This window comes from Colobus angolensis, unplaced genomic scaffold (assembly GCF_000951035.1).
Source record: "Colobus angolensis palliatus isolate OR3802 unplaced genomic scaffold, Cang.pa_1.0 Scaffold95, whole genome shotgun sequence".
Classification (NCBI taxonomy): Eukaryota; Metazoa; Chordata; class Mammalia; order Primates; family Cercopithecidae; genus Colobus; species Colobus angolensis.
In genome coordinates, this window is record NW_012123487.1 from 4,020,561 (window position 1) to 4,034,271 (window position 13,711).

The following is a 13,711-nucleotide window of genomic DNA, read 5'->3' on the forward strand; positions in this document are numbered from 1 at the left end:
GGACCCCTCTGATTAGCAAGGCCATTCAGGACGCCCAAAGACAAAAAGACTCAGTCCCCAGTCTCAAGGGAGGTCCTATCCAGTGGAGGGAACCCAGCCTGCTGAAGCTTAGTCACACTGTAAGGTGAAAACCCTCATGTTGCGATCAAAATCAGTGAGTGCCAGGCACTGTGTGAGCAAAGACACACCGCTTGTTCAGTTTCTAACAAACACAGTCATTTAATCCTCACAACCACTTTGTGAATTAGATGCCATTATTATCCCTGGTTTACAGACGATAAAACTGAAGCACAGATGGGCTAAGCAACTTGCCCAGGGTCACACAGCTGGTAAGAAGCATAGCTGAGATGGAAGCCAGGTATTCCCCAGGCATTCCCACTCCAAGGTCTCTGTTTTATGCATAAGCTAACTACTCCTGCAAATCACATTAGTTACCCAAAGACACAGCAGACAGCCTGTTTTCCATGAGAAGTGATCGAAATTTTTTTCTTCTGAGCTCCAAATGGAGTTAGCTGGCTTACATTTAGAGGGCATGTACACAAATAGCTTTTAATACTAACTAATATTTAGAGGGTCAAGGTGCCGGGATGGTGAAGTGGGTGGAGAGGTGAGACCCCTGGGCCATCAGCAGAGCCCTGTTCCCACCTTCTGGCTCCACACATCCACACTTTAGGTCAGCCCAGACTGCCGTTAGAACCACCAGGGCAGCTTTATTAAGTCCCAATGCCCAGCCAGGTGTGGCGACTCATGACTGTAATCCTAGCACTTTGGGAGGTCGAGGTGGGCAGATCACCTGAGGTTAGGAGTTCAAGACCAGCCTGATCAACTTGGTAAACCCCATTTCTACTAAAACTACAAAAATTAGCCAGGCGTGGTGGCGGGCAACTGTAATCCCAGCTACTCAGGAGGCTGAGGCAGGAGAATTGCTTGAACATGGCAGGCGGAGGTTGCAGTGAGCTGAGATCGCACCACTGCACTCCAGCCTGGGAGACAAGAGCAAGACTCCATCTCAAAAAAAAGAAAAAAGTATGTTACAGGGAAAATATTGCATATGCACACTTGACTATTAAAATGTGTATGAACAGAAGGTGGAAAGAGGAGGGAGAAGGGCTCCTGAGTGGTTTACTTAAACTTCATTTTCTCCAATGTATTTACAACGTTGTTCTAGATGGCTTTTCAAAATCTTTCCAACAGCATTTCTCCATCCCTGACTCTTCATTCCCTGAGATACTTCGAAACCATGAAGGCAACTCGGCCAATGGTTGAAATCAATGATGGTGAGAGTGTGGCTCTCAGATTATCAGCCTCACCTGAGGCTTGTTAGAGCTGCAAACCTGACCTACCACATGGCAATCTGGGGGCGGGCCCAGGAAGAGCTCCAGGTGATGCCAATGTCCGATCAAAGCTAAGATGCTTGGTTTAAGCCACTTCCCTTCTCCAAGAGCCTCCTCCTAACCCAGATTCCAAGTGAGGCCGGTGGGTGGTTGGGCGAGTGGAGCCAGCAACTGACCCATCGCAGGCAGGGAGAAAAGCCGCACCCTCCCTGGCCTGGCAGCTGGCACTCCAATTCCCATGGTGACAGGAGTCTGAGTCTCTCACTCAGCTCAGACCTCAGAGGATTATAGGCGGGTGGGGCAGAAACAAGGCACATCTGGGGCCCAAGGCTGAGGAGGAGACGCCCTGGCACGGACTGGCCCCACACTTACCTGTTTGAGGTTGTACAGGCCATGCTTGTCACAGTTGGGGATGTGCAGGGAGTAGAGGTGCTCCAGAGGGCCCCGCTCATCCGGAAGGCGCATGGTGGAGATCCGCTCCAGGACCTGGTCCAGTTCCTGTTGGCAGGGAGTCTGCGCGCACAGACAGCAGGGGACGCCCGGAGTGAGGACAGCAGGCCCACGAAGCACGCGCCAGGCGCAAGCTCGGGGAGAAGCTGCTACACAGGGAGGGGACTTTCCCATGGTCGCACAGCCAGCTGGGGGCACAGGGACTTCTGACAGCCTGCCCGGGAATCTCCCTGCCATGCTGGGTGCCCAACCCCAGCCCCTAAAGTTGTATGGATGGGAATGTTCACTCCTCTCCTTGTTCTGTGACCGTGGCTTTCATGTGTCAGAATGGGCTCTACCTCCAAATATCGATCCAAGTGGCTGTCTCCAGAGTCTCCATGCCCCCACCCCATGCCCAAGCTCCATTTCTTTCCATAAAACCAACAGGGCCAGGACCCAAGATGGCAGAACTGGGAAGGAAAGAGGAGAGGAGGTAGCTCAGTGAGAGAGGCATATGGCAACAAGAGTGACTGAGTTTCAGGCCAGGTGCAGTGGCAGGCACCTGTAATCCCAGCGCTTTGGGAGGCTGAGGTGGGAGGATTGCTTGAGTCCAGGAGTTTGAGACCAGCCTGGACAACATAGTGAGACTCCCATTCCCACAAAAAAAAAATACAAAATTGGCCAGGTGTGGTGGTACACGCCTATAGTCCCAGCTGCTCAGGAGGCTGAGGAAGGAGGATCACTTGAGCCCAGGAGTTGGAGGCAGCAGTGAGGCGTGATGGCACCACTATACTCCAGCCTGGGCAAGAGAGTGAGACCCCATTTCAGGGGGGAAAAAAAGAGTAAGCAAGTTTCAGGGACTCTGTCTTCATCTGTGGGATTCATTTTCTTTGTCTGTGTTCCAAAACCATACAGAAATGTGGAGGTTTTAGAAGGAAAGAACATCAAGAAACCACATGTCCAGTCTATTTCACAGCCAGAGATACTGATTGCCCCAAAGGTCACTATGTTCCACAGCTACGTTTGTGGAAAGAAAAGTGCTTTGCCTACAGGTCACACCAGACGAGGGTCCTATTGGGATGCCCTCCTCCAGCTGAGACCCCACTTTCCTTGTCCTCCCACCCCTCCCACCAGGCCTGACCCTCACTGACCCTCGCAGGGGGCGGTCGCAGCTTCTTGGGCTCCTCCAGGCCGAGGTGATGTTTGCCACCCTTGCCCATCTGCCGGTGCTGCTCAGTGACCTTCTCCCGGAACACAGCCAGCTCCTTCATACCCGACTTGAGGGGCTTCCGGCCTGCACTGCCTCCCCCGCCCAACATGTTCATGGTGCTGTCCACGTGGTTCTCCACCAGGCCTCCTTCCGAGTGGTCATCGCCATTGTCTGCCGAGACAGGAAGGGAAGAAGAGCTCCAGGTCCGGTTTCCCAGAGAGACGTGCCCTCCGGGAGCCACCTGGACTGTAACGACGATGAGGGTGGAGATAACGCACAGCTAGTGAGTGCTGATAGCCTGTCAGGGCCCATGCTGAGCAATTTACACGGATGATCAATTTCAGCTTCACCCTAACTCTTAGGTGGGTACTACCAGCAGCCTCCCCAACTTTCAGAGACGGAGAATTTGAGGCTCACAGAGGTCAGTTACTTGACCAAGATCACAAATCTGAAAAGTGATGGATTCAGGATTTGAACTCAGGCTGTCTGGCTCTAGAAGAATGACAGGGACCCTCTTACAAGGCTGGGGCAGAACAGAGGCGCACAGAGGGACAAATGTATTCGAAAGGCCCTGACCATGGAATGGGTTTAAGTCCTTTTCGGGACCCCCCCAGATTCTACCATAACCCCCAGTTTAAAGTTCTTTGTTTTTGGTCTGGAAGAGCACCAATTAGTTGAGTTTTTTTAAAACTTGTGCCACAGACATCACTGGGCTGCAGCATGTATGGCAAAGAAGTGAGAAGGTGGAAGGCCACGTCGCCACCCAGAACCTGGTCCCAGCACCCTCCCTGCTGTCACTTTGCATTTGCCCACCTGGCCCCGCCTGAGGTCCCATAGTGCTGCTCCGAAGTGGCTACAGCTCTGCCCCACTGACGTTCCCTCGTTCCCAAGTCTGTCTATGCAGCCCACCCCAACCCCATTATACTGAGAGCACCAAGAACAGGGACCATGACTCCTTGCACTTCATAGCTTCAGCTTACTGCAGGGCATGAAGCTTCGTGATGTCTGTCCAAGAAGCATCCATTAAGTCCCCTTAGACTTTCTTCAACCTGTTGTGTGCACAGCCCAGGTGAAGGAGACCTTGAAAGCAGCTCCAGCCTGCCATGGTCTCACTCTGGCTGAGGCACGTCCAGCCAAGGGAGGCAGAGGGGATCTGAATCACACAGCAGAGCTGTAACCAGGTGACAAGCCCCGGCAAGCTCCAGAAGGGCAGGGCCTCACACCGCCCAGCCCCAGCCCCAGCCCCTTGGAACACAGCAAACAGCCCCAGACCATCCCACCCACAGCTGCTCTCCTGCAGGTCCCAACACGATCTGGGTGGGTGCAGAGGGGTGTTTTTCAACCAATCTTGCACATTTTCTCTTCCCCATTAATGCATCTTCAAAAACTTACAGCCCTGAGAACACAAATGAATAACTCCTATTCTATACGAGGGTATTAACTCACTCACCGACTAAAGGAGGGGGCGCCTCTTCCATGCCAGGGACGGCACCGGGTACTGGCACTCCAGCAGCACCTGCTGTCAAGGCATGTCCAGCATAGGCCCCAGCATATGGAACATTGGATGGAGGTTTGCCCCATCTCTTGCCCTCCCTCCGAGCCTGATAACTAATTAGTCTTCACTTGCAATGCAGCAGCATCCTTTAGAAGCCAGCATGCCGTCCCCAGGGTAGCAGAACTGGTTAAAGGGGTGTAGTCAGGTTAAATCCCAGCTCTGCCATTTTCTATATCAGCTGCACATGTTCTCCCCTGCACAGACCCTCTCTGTGCCTCTACTTTCTTAACTGTAGGATGCTGGATAATAACAATTCTTTTTTCACAGAGCTGTTTAGAGTTATGACGAAAGAAAAGCAGTTAAAAGACGACGTAGGCCAGGTACGGTGGTTCACACCTGTAATCCCAGCACTGGGAGGCTGAGGCAGGTGGATCACTTGAGGTCAGGAGTTCAAGACCAGCCTGGCCAACATGGTGAAACCCCACCTCTGTTAAAAATACAAAAAAATTAGCCAGGCATGGTGGCGCACATCTGTAATCCCAGCTACTCGGAAGGGTGAGGCAGGATAATCGCTTGAACCCAGGAGGTGGAGGTTGCAGTGAGCTGAGATCGCACCATTGTACTCCAGCCTGGGCAATAGAGCAAGACACTGCTCAAAAATAAATAAATAAATAAATAATGACTTGGAGCACAGAAATTGTATATGCAAGCCGGGCGCGGTGGCTCAAGCCTGTAATCCCAGCACTTTGGGAGGCTGAGACGGGCGGATCACGAGGTCAGGAGATCGAGACCATCCTGGCTAACACGGTGAAACCCTGTCTCTACTAAAAATACAAAAAAACTAGCCGGGCGAGGTGGCGGGCGCCTGTAGTCCCAGCTACTCCGGAGGCTGAGGCAGGAGAATGGTGTAAACCCGGGAGGCGGAGCTTGCAGTGAGCTGAGATCGGGCCACTGCACTCCAGCCCGGGCGACAGAGCAAGACTCCGTCTCAAAAAAAAAAAAGAAATTGTATATGCATGCTGCTGGTGGCTATTACGCTGATGGTGATGACGAATGCCCCAGTTATCTACTACTTCAGCAGCATGGGACCCAACCGAGAACAGGGAAACCAAGTAAAGTAAGCTCTGAGCATCCTCATAGCCGTGTCCATGGCTGAGCATGTTTAAATGTTGGCATTCTCCACTCAAGACGAGGGGAGAATCATCCCGTGAAGAGCCTTGACAGTTCACAACAGTGCTGCTCCAGGAAGCCTGACTTCTGGATGTCTGTTTTCCAAGGCTGCGGCGGAAGAAAGTCAACAAAATTGAAGGGACAAAGAAGGAATGCATGTGGACGGTGGCAAGAAGGATCAAATGGCAGAGAGGAAAGAGAACACTAAGAAAACAAAACACACAAACTCCGGGGACATTTTGTGCGTGGCAAACAATGAATGCCACACCCCTCAACGACCCCCGGGGATTTCCACGTCTTATAGCCCAAAACAAGAATTATGTTGATGACGATGATCTTGGGACATCAAAAGGGGGAGGGAATTAAAAGTCTACCTATTCATCATTTTAAAAGACTTTTATCCAAAATTGTTGAACGTCAGAAAAAAAAATCGAAACGTTTAAACGTATAAAAACCTGGAAAATTCTTTTATTTAGAATGGCTATTCCCACCGGGGCTCTGGGGAGCCTGGGTTGTACCATAAATGAAGCCAGCACAGATTAAATTGTTCCAGCAGCCCGGCAGCCCAGCACCATCAGCAGGAAAAGGCCGATTTAGCGTGCACCTCCAGGCTAGGCTGGAGTCCTGAGCCACCACGTCTAATCAGACCCAGGCACCAGCCCACAGCTTTCCTCATCCATCCTGCCCTGCTCTCTGTGCTCCTCCACATGGACAGCAGCAGACACCCAGGGGCCCAGAGAAGCAGGCTGAGTGAGTCCCCCTGCTCAGCTGCCTGCCAGGTTCCCAAGAATAGGGACACTGAGTCACCCCATCGTGCAGCACAGATTTCTTCAGTGCCAGCAGGTCCACACCCTCCTAGACGGGTGGTGTTGGGGGGAGCAACCATGGAGAAGAGCCCCCCTTCCCTCTTCAGATGGACCCCAGAAGTCAGGAACAAAAGGGTGAAAGAGAAAGGCCGGGAAAAGTCTGAGATCAGACAAACCTGGACAACAAACAGAAGAGGTCAGGTTCAGTCAACTTTCCATCTCAACACTAACCTCTAACGCAGCACACAGATGCCCGTGCAGCGCACGCACTCATCCCCAGCCTCCCTGCCTCTGTTCCGCTGCCCTTCCCAGACAGGGTTCTGTCCCCAGACCTGAGTGGGACCATCTCAGGCTCCCTGCCCATCCCCTCTTTAGGCACCAAAAACACAGGAGGAGAGTAAAGTAGCTAGAAAGTCTCCCCACTCTCAACACCTGCATCAGAACATAGAGAAGGGCCCTTTGCCTCCATCCCAGCTACTCAGGATCAAAATGAGAAAGATAAAATGAAGTGGGAACTTCCAGTTCGCTGTCACCCGAGCCCTTGATAGCTGAGATCACCCTTGGCGTCACCCTGCTTACTGCACCCTACCCAGCTTTGTGCTCACAGCGGCAGGAAGGATTTCTGGAGACCTGGATACCGCATTCTGCTCAGAGGGTGTTAGAGAAGACAGGGGCTCTGGGAGTCTGCCGGTGCTGCACCCTGCCACCATTTCTGGAACTCTCCACTCTGTGGACATGAAGTCTGTGACGCTCAGAGGCTCACCTGGCTCTACCCTTTTGGGAAGTGACTTGGGTGAAAGCAGCCAGTCTCTATTATGGCTATAATGAATGACATGTTGTTTGGTTGGAGAAGGGAAAGGTAGCTCATGTGTAGCTCTATCCAGGAGCTTCTGAGAAGGCTCTGCTCACCCAAACTCGATGCCTGGAACATCCTCTGGGATCGGGGTCTCCACCTCAGCACTACTAATAGTGGGCCAGATAATTCTTTGCTGCAGGGGGCTAACCTGTTTACTCCAGATGTTGGGCAGCATTCCTGGCCTCTACCCACCAGAAACCAGCAGCACCCTCCCCAGGTTGGAACAACAAAAAATATGTATTCATTCATTGCCAAATGGCCCCAGAGAGGCAAAATCGCCCAGGGTGAGAATCACTGTTCTGGAGTCAGGCTTTTAGCCCAAATCTGGAAGTTGATAGCCAATTGCTGAAACGGCTCCAGGCCCCATAAAAAGCAAGACTAGCTCCACTATATTCCGCATCCACAGCTAAGACCCCTCCGCTACCCTTCCATCTGCAGCCACACTAGCCCACAGTTTCTTGGGGACAGGGCACAGGGTCTTCCCTGGGCCTCCCAGAGGACCTTCAGCCTGCAGCTCCCCCTCTTCACTAAGCCCTCTTGTACCACAGACAGTGGCCAAAGAAGCATCCCTTGGCTGCATCCCGGAGGTCAACCCAACATTAATCCTCAGAAGAAGGCCCTCTGCAATCTCTGGAAACACATTTGAAAAAGGAGAGGGGCACACACAGATAAATGTGCATTTGGGCCTGAAGGCGCCAGGCAGGGCCAACTTGTCCATTAGGCTCTGGAGGCACAGTGTCTAGGACATATTTTTATTTCTACTAACATCAGAAAAAAAATTACTTTTAGATTAAAAAGTCTTAATATATAATATGAATATATTTGCACTTATTAAACAAGTTATAAAATGTGGTTTTTTGTTGGTTTTTTGTTTTTTGAGACAGAGTCTTGCTCTGTCGCCCAGGCTGGAGTGCAGTGGCATGATCTCGGCTCACTGCAACCTCTGCAATGCCAGTAAGATGAAGAAATCCACAGGCCTGGTTTGCTTATGCAAGGTCTTTTAAAGATGGTTTAACAAGACCATGCGTCAGCATCTGTTTCTTTCTCCGGAACAGGCTTCTGGACTCAAATTCAGTGGCCAGATCTGAACTCCACATCTTGAAGTAGAAGTCCAGGGAAGGGAAATGAAAGACTTGACTGGGCAGAGATCAGAAAGCATTGTAGGCTGAGAAAAGCCTTCATTCCTTGTTACTGTTCCTAGCCAAAGAGATTCAAACTCCAAAATCTAACTGCCTGAGTTGGAATTCCAGTTTTTACTACTGAGCTGTGCAGCACCAGACAAGTTCCTTAAGCTCTCTGTGTTTCTATTGTTCATCTGTAAAAAGAGGACAAACAGGATGCACCTCCTATGGGCCATTGGGAGGATCCAAAGAGATGCTGCCTGCATCTACAGTGAGGGCCTGGCGCACAGTTAGGCGTGCATGGGGTTAGCTCTTAGCCACTTCCATTTCCTGCCTACCAGAGAAGTACCCACATAGCGCCCCACCCCCCCAGTCAGACAAGAGCATCATCACACGTTACCAAGTTCTTCCCATATATCCTCTTATAGGCTGCAGGAACAATCCACAGGAAAACATTCCAGATGTTGAACTCCAGCTAGAGATGGAATTTGCCCTCAGAACAAAAATACCAAGTTGTATTTTTTTTTCTGCCTAAGAGAGTTAAGTTCAGAATAATATTTATTAAGCAACCACTTATGTATGCGACTCCATGGGCTATGGTGCAAAGGTCACTATAAGAAATGGTTCTTAGCAACCCAAATGACATCAGTGGAAAAGGTTCACGGGCTTAGAAATGGTTGATAGAAACCTACAAGGCCCCTGAAGAGACTTTCCCTGTAGATTAGTAAGCATTAGCTCTTCTCCCCTACATAGCATCTGGGGAAACGGGTCAACACAGAAGCAAGGGATTCCACATACAGTAGGTTAAGCTTTTCCAAAGAGAAGTCAGGGATGACAGACAACCCCAGAGCCATTAGTTGGGGGCTTGAAGGGCAGGGGAGAACTCCCACCCCTGCCTTGGGTAGATTGCCACACCTTTCTACCTAAGACCCCTAGAGGAGAGCTGGAGATGAGGAAGGCAGATGGGATGAAAAGAAATGGACCGTTGTCCCATTTTACAGATGGCAAACCTGAGCCCAGATGGACTACCATCTGAATTCACGGGAGCAAACACAACCTCTCTGCCGTATCAGCAGTGCTTCACAATTATCATGGGGTCCCTACATTGTCTTTTGGCCCACCCTTACTAATTTAGCCAAGGAGAGCAGCTGGAAGCTGACAGCCCAAGAGAAAGAGCCTTTATTGTTCACTTCCATGCATTCATACCCAGGTTTTCAGACTTAATTTTGGCATAGCCCATTTTTCCAATGTAATCCTGTTTGTTGCATCAATGATCTTACTCATCAAACTCGTGTTCGATAGAAACTGACTGCCATAAAATCTCATTTTCTCCTAGCACAACGTTCTGACCTCAGTTCTGTATTTGGAAATTGGTGATTCCTGATCTAAGAGAGACCTGAAAAAGCTTGCTTAGGAAACTAAGCCCCAAGAATCTAAAAGTATCTCCCTGGTCCTTCCTGCTCAGAGTGTGTGGCCTCAGTCCTTATCCAGACCTGGTGAGGAAATGAGAGCTTTTCCCTACCTAGAACAATCACATCTTCCTAACAGTTCAATGTGTCTCCCTTCTTTCTTCGTTTCTTTATTCTGAAGAATGACTTTCTCCTCCTATCTCATGAATATCTTGAAATCTAAGAGCAGAGTTGGGGAAGAGGAGTACCACAGAGATGATCTAAGCCAACCCTGAACCTATCATTCCTCCAGTGGTGTTCACCTCTTGCAACAGGTAATAGCATTCCAAGCCTTTCAAGAGTTAATTCTGAGTAATGGGCCAGGGGAATGAAGGCTGGCTGCAGCTTCCTGGTTCCACCCTAGCTGGGCAGAAAACTCATATGGCTCCGTCTTCGTTAATTTCTCCCAAAAGGCACTTAGCCGCGACATATGTTGGGCAATAGAATAAATACTAACCACCATCCTCCTCCCCCTGCTCTCTAGATGACTCCACTAAGATCCACAGCAGTGGACGATTCATTAACAAACTGGAATGAGCAGTGAACACCAGCAATCAAGAACCCTGATGCCAGCGCTGCCCCTTGAGATTCACTCACGAGTCAGAACCTTTAACCTCTCTGAGCTCTAATTTCTCAAGTCTGAAAAATGATATTAACAATTCTGCTAAAATGATGGCTGCTATTAAATAGGACATGATATTTTTACCCCTCAAACTCTCATTTTGGGCAAAACCAAGCTTCAGAAAAAAATCTGTGGTGGCCAGGCATGGTGGCTCATGCCTATAATCCCAGCACTTTGGGAGGCTGAGGTGGGCAGGTCATTTGAGGCCAGGAGTTCAAGACCAGCCTGGCTAACACAGCAAAAACCTGTCTCTGCCAAAAATACAAAAATTAGCTGGGTGTGGTGGCGCATGCCTGAAGTCCCAGCTACTTGAGAGGCTGAGGCAGAAGAATCACTTGAACCCAGGAGGCGGAGTTTACTTCTTGCAGTGAGCCAAGATTGCACTACTGCACTTCAGCCTGAGCGACAAAGCAAGACCCTGTCTCGAGAAAAAAAAAAAAAAATGTGTGGACAATCAATTTCTTGAATGGGTAAATAAAAAGTATATCAGCCATGTGACAGAAGGCTAGAAGGCTAGGTGATGTCTGATCCGCAGAATGGCCAAATGCATGGAAAAAATGAGTTACGAGAGAGTTCTGCAATATGATCTATTTGCATAATTCTTCTAAAGCTTGGTTTTGATTGCATAAATTCTATATATTGCTAAATATCAAAGCTCTCTGCCATTTGATGGAAGTCCTTAAGCAAGAATGAATTTGCCTAAATTACTTTAATTTTGTTTACAGAATTTAGGGGAAGGGATAAAGGGAAGGAGGCCAGGCAGTGGCTCATTATCACCAAGCACGCTCAGTTGAGACAGGGCTCATAAACACACCAGCACATACAGGAAGCAGCTTTTGTTGGAGAGAATTCAAAGCCAGTCCTCTTTGGATGGCTATGGTGGTCACCAAACTCCATCTATCATGTGGCCACTATGTTCAATAGCACAGCCCACCAACCGGCTGGGATTAGTAATTCAGGCCATGCTAGAGGTAGAGAGGGAGGCAGAAGTTAGGAAAAAGGAAGAGTAAAATGGGGGTTCTATTTGTTACTTTTTTAGCTAAAGTTTAACCTGAGGTCCTGAGACTTTTGTGGGTGAGTAACACTGTTCATGTGTCTTCCCTTGACTTTTTTTTAAAGGTCAGAGGGAGCAGTGGCCTCTCACACTGGAATTCTGAATAGTGTGCACAGATATCTGTCATGGTACAAGCTGGCACCCAGGACACATTCCAGCTTGGTTAATGACATCCTCCCGATTGATCCTTCTATCTCCTAAGGATACCCACTTTCATTCACTGTAAACTCCCTTCCTATTCCTTCTTACCCCCTGAGCCCTTCCTTCCTGCAAGGGAGCCAGCCATGCAACACCTGACATCCTTCCATCCTTCAGCAACAGACCAGTCACTCCTGAGCATGGTTTTCCAACAACAGGTGGTCCCTCCTCTCCCAGTTTCCTTTGTGGTAGTAAATGACTGCAAACAGCCTTTTCAGATGTTTCAGATCCACAAGTCCCCTAGGTTAGAAGACTAAATGAGTGCAAGAACTGGCCTTTCTCTTCTGAGAATCATCTCCCTCCACTTGGAGCTACCACAGGCCAATCAATCACCCAGCTGAGTGCTGAAGAGCTCAGTGACCTCTGTGTTGAGTGGCAAGCCTAAGAGGCACTGGCCACTGCCCTTCCACAGTGACAGAACACCTACAGGAGATGATGCAGCACCAAGGGAGGGCAGAGAGGCCCCACCGGGCTGATGAATCCCCTCCACATCAAACCACTCTGCAAACTCTTTTTGGATTTCCTTTGGAGCACCAGCTTTTGGGTTTGAAGTCCTGGCCAAGCAGTCCTAGTGTGGGAGGAAGGACTGAGGTTCCATCCTGACTTGGCCACCACCCCTAGGATTCTGAGTGATGCTAAGCAGGGTGTTGAACTTGGGCAGGTGTCAGCATACTCGTGTGTAAATTCAGGGAATTAGACCAGGTCAGAGGTTCCCAAACACAGCTCTTCATCAGAAATCAGCTGACGACCTTGCTAAAAAAATAAGAGCCCTGGACCCCAGCCCCAGAAAGAGGCAAGGACTAAGGAATCTGTATGTTGAGTGATACCTCTCCTCTCAAGCTCTGGCATTGCCAGGCCCCCATGCCTTTGTGATTTTCTCTGTTCTGTCTGGGTTTCCTGAAGAACTTCTTGGTGAGGAGAGAACAATGCCTCTTCTTTTCAAGAGAGGTGGTCTCAGGTACACGCTTTGCAGAAACACAGCCTTGTGAGCTCATCCACTCATGGGTTTGTAAACATACACATATGCTTGCTTGGATACATGCAGAGGGGCCTCTCCTGGCCAGGCGTCATGGAGGTTTCTAGAGCATGCTCTCATGCTGCCATCTCATCTCGGGCTCCCCCTGAGTGAGCAGAAACAGCACAGCCTCTCCAGAGCCTCCCTGCGTGTGCACTCTCCAAAGGGCTCCTTTATAAACATCAGGGTCATTCCTGGAATTGCAAAGACCTGGGGAGGGTCAGGGCTGAGGCAGACAGTTAGAGAAAACAAAAACATGCTCAAATTCAGCCAAGGTCCTCTGGGGCCCTGTGAGCCACGCTGTCCTTGAAGAGCCAGAGAAATTGATATCAAGATGGCAAACAGCACTATCAGCTTTCACGCCTTTCCATGGGTCCCAGACATCTCTCCTCGGGTTCAACTAAAGCCATCCAGGAACCTGGCAAGGTGACCTAGTTGCTGAGGCCCAAGTGAGTAGACTGTGCTTTGATTCAAACTTGAACCAGGGACTGTGGGAATGGGAAGAATGTGCCTGACCCAGCAATTCTACTTCTCTCTACATGTGCACAGGGACACATGTACAAAAATGGTCATTACAGCATTATTAGTAGTTGTAAAAACACTATTAGCAACCAGATCCAAAAGTCTTTCAACAGCTGAATGGATAAATAAAATCAGTAGGGTAATACAAAGGAACAATATATGGCAGTTAAAAAGAATATCTCTGACCTATGGATGTCAACATTAGATCTCAGACATCTAATACTAAGAGGGAAAAGAAAACCTCCATGTACATTTTCAATTTTTTTCACAATATTGGACAATATTGGTCTTCTATCACATATATGCATATAGATACAATATATGGAAACATAGGCATATTAGTCATCCATCATACATATGCAAATGTGCTTAGCTAAGAAAGATAAACACTAAGTACTGCAGGCTAGTGGGCTAAATATCAACCACTCCCA

At 49.3% G+C, this 13,711-nt stretch overlaps 1 protein-coding gene across 1 annotated transcript in view; it reads right to left on the reverse strand.

The window, feature by feature from the left end:
* IGFBP2 (insulin-like growth factor binding protein 2, 36kDa) overlaps positions 1 to 13,711 on the reverse strand; it is a gene marked incomplete at its 5' end in the record, with an annotated part of 29,107 nt that overhangs the window by 752 nt on the left and 14,644 nt on the right. Inside the window, 2 exons of the mRNA XM_011932357.1 lie at positions 1,707 to 1,847; positions 2,915 to 3,144. Coding sequence (XP_011787747.1) covers positions 1,707 to 1,847; positions 2,915 to 3,144 — 371 coding nt within the window. The remainder of the gene's footprint in view (positions 1 to 1,706; positions 1,848 to 2,914; positions 3,145 to 13,711) is intronic.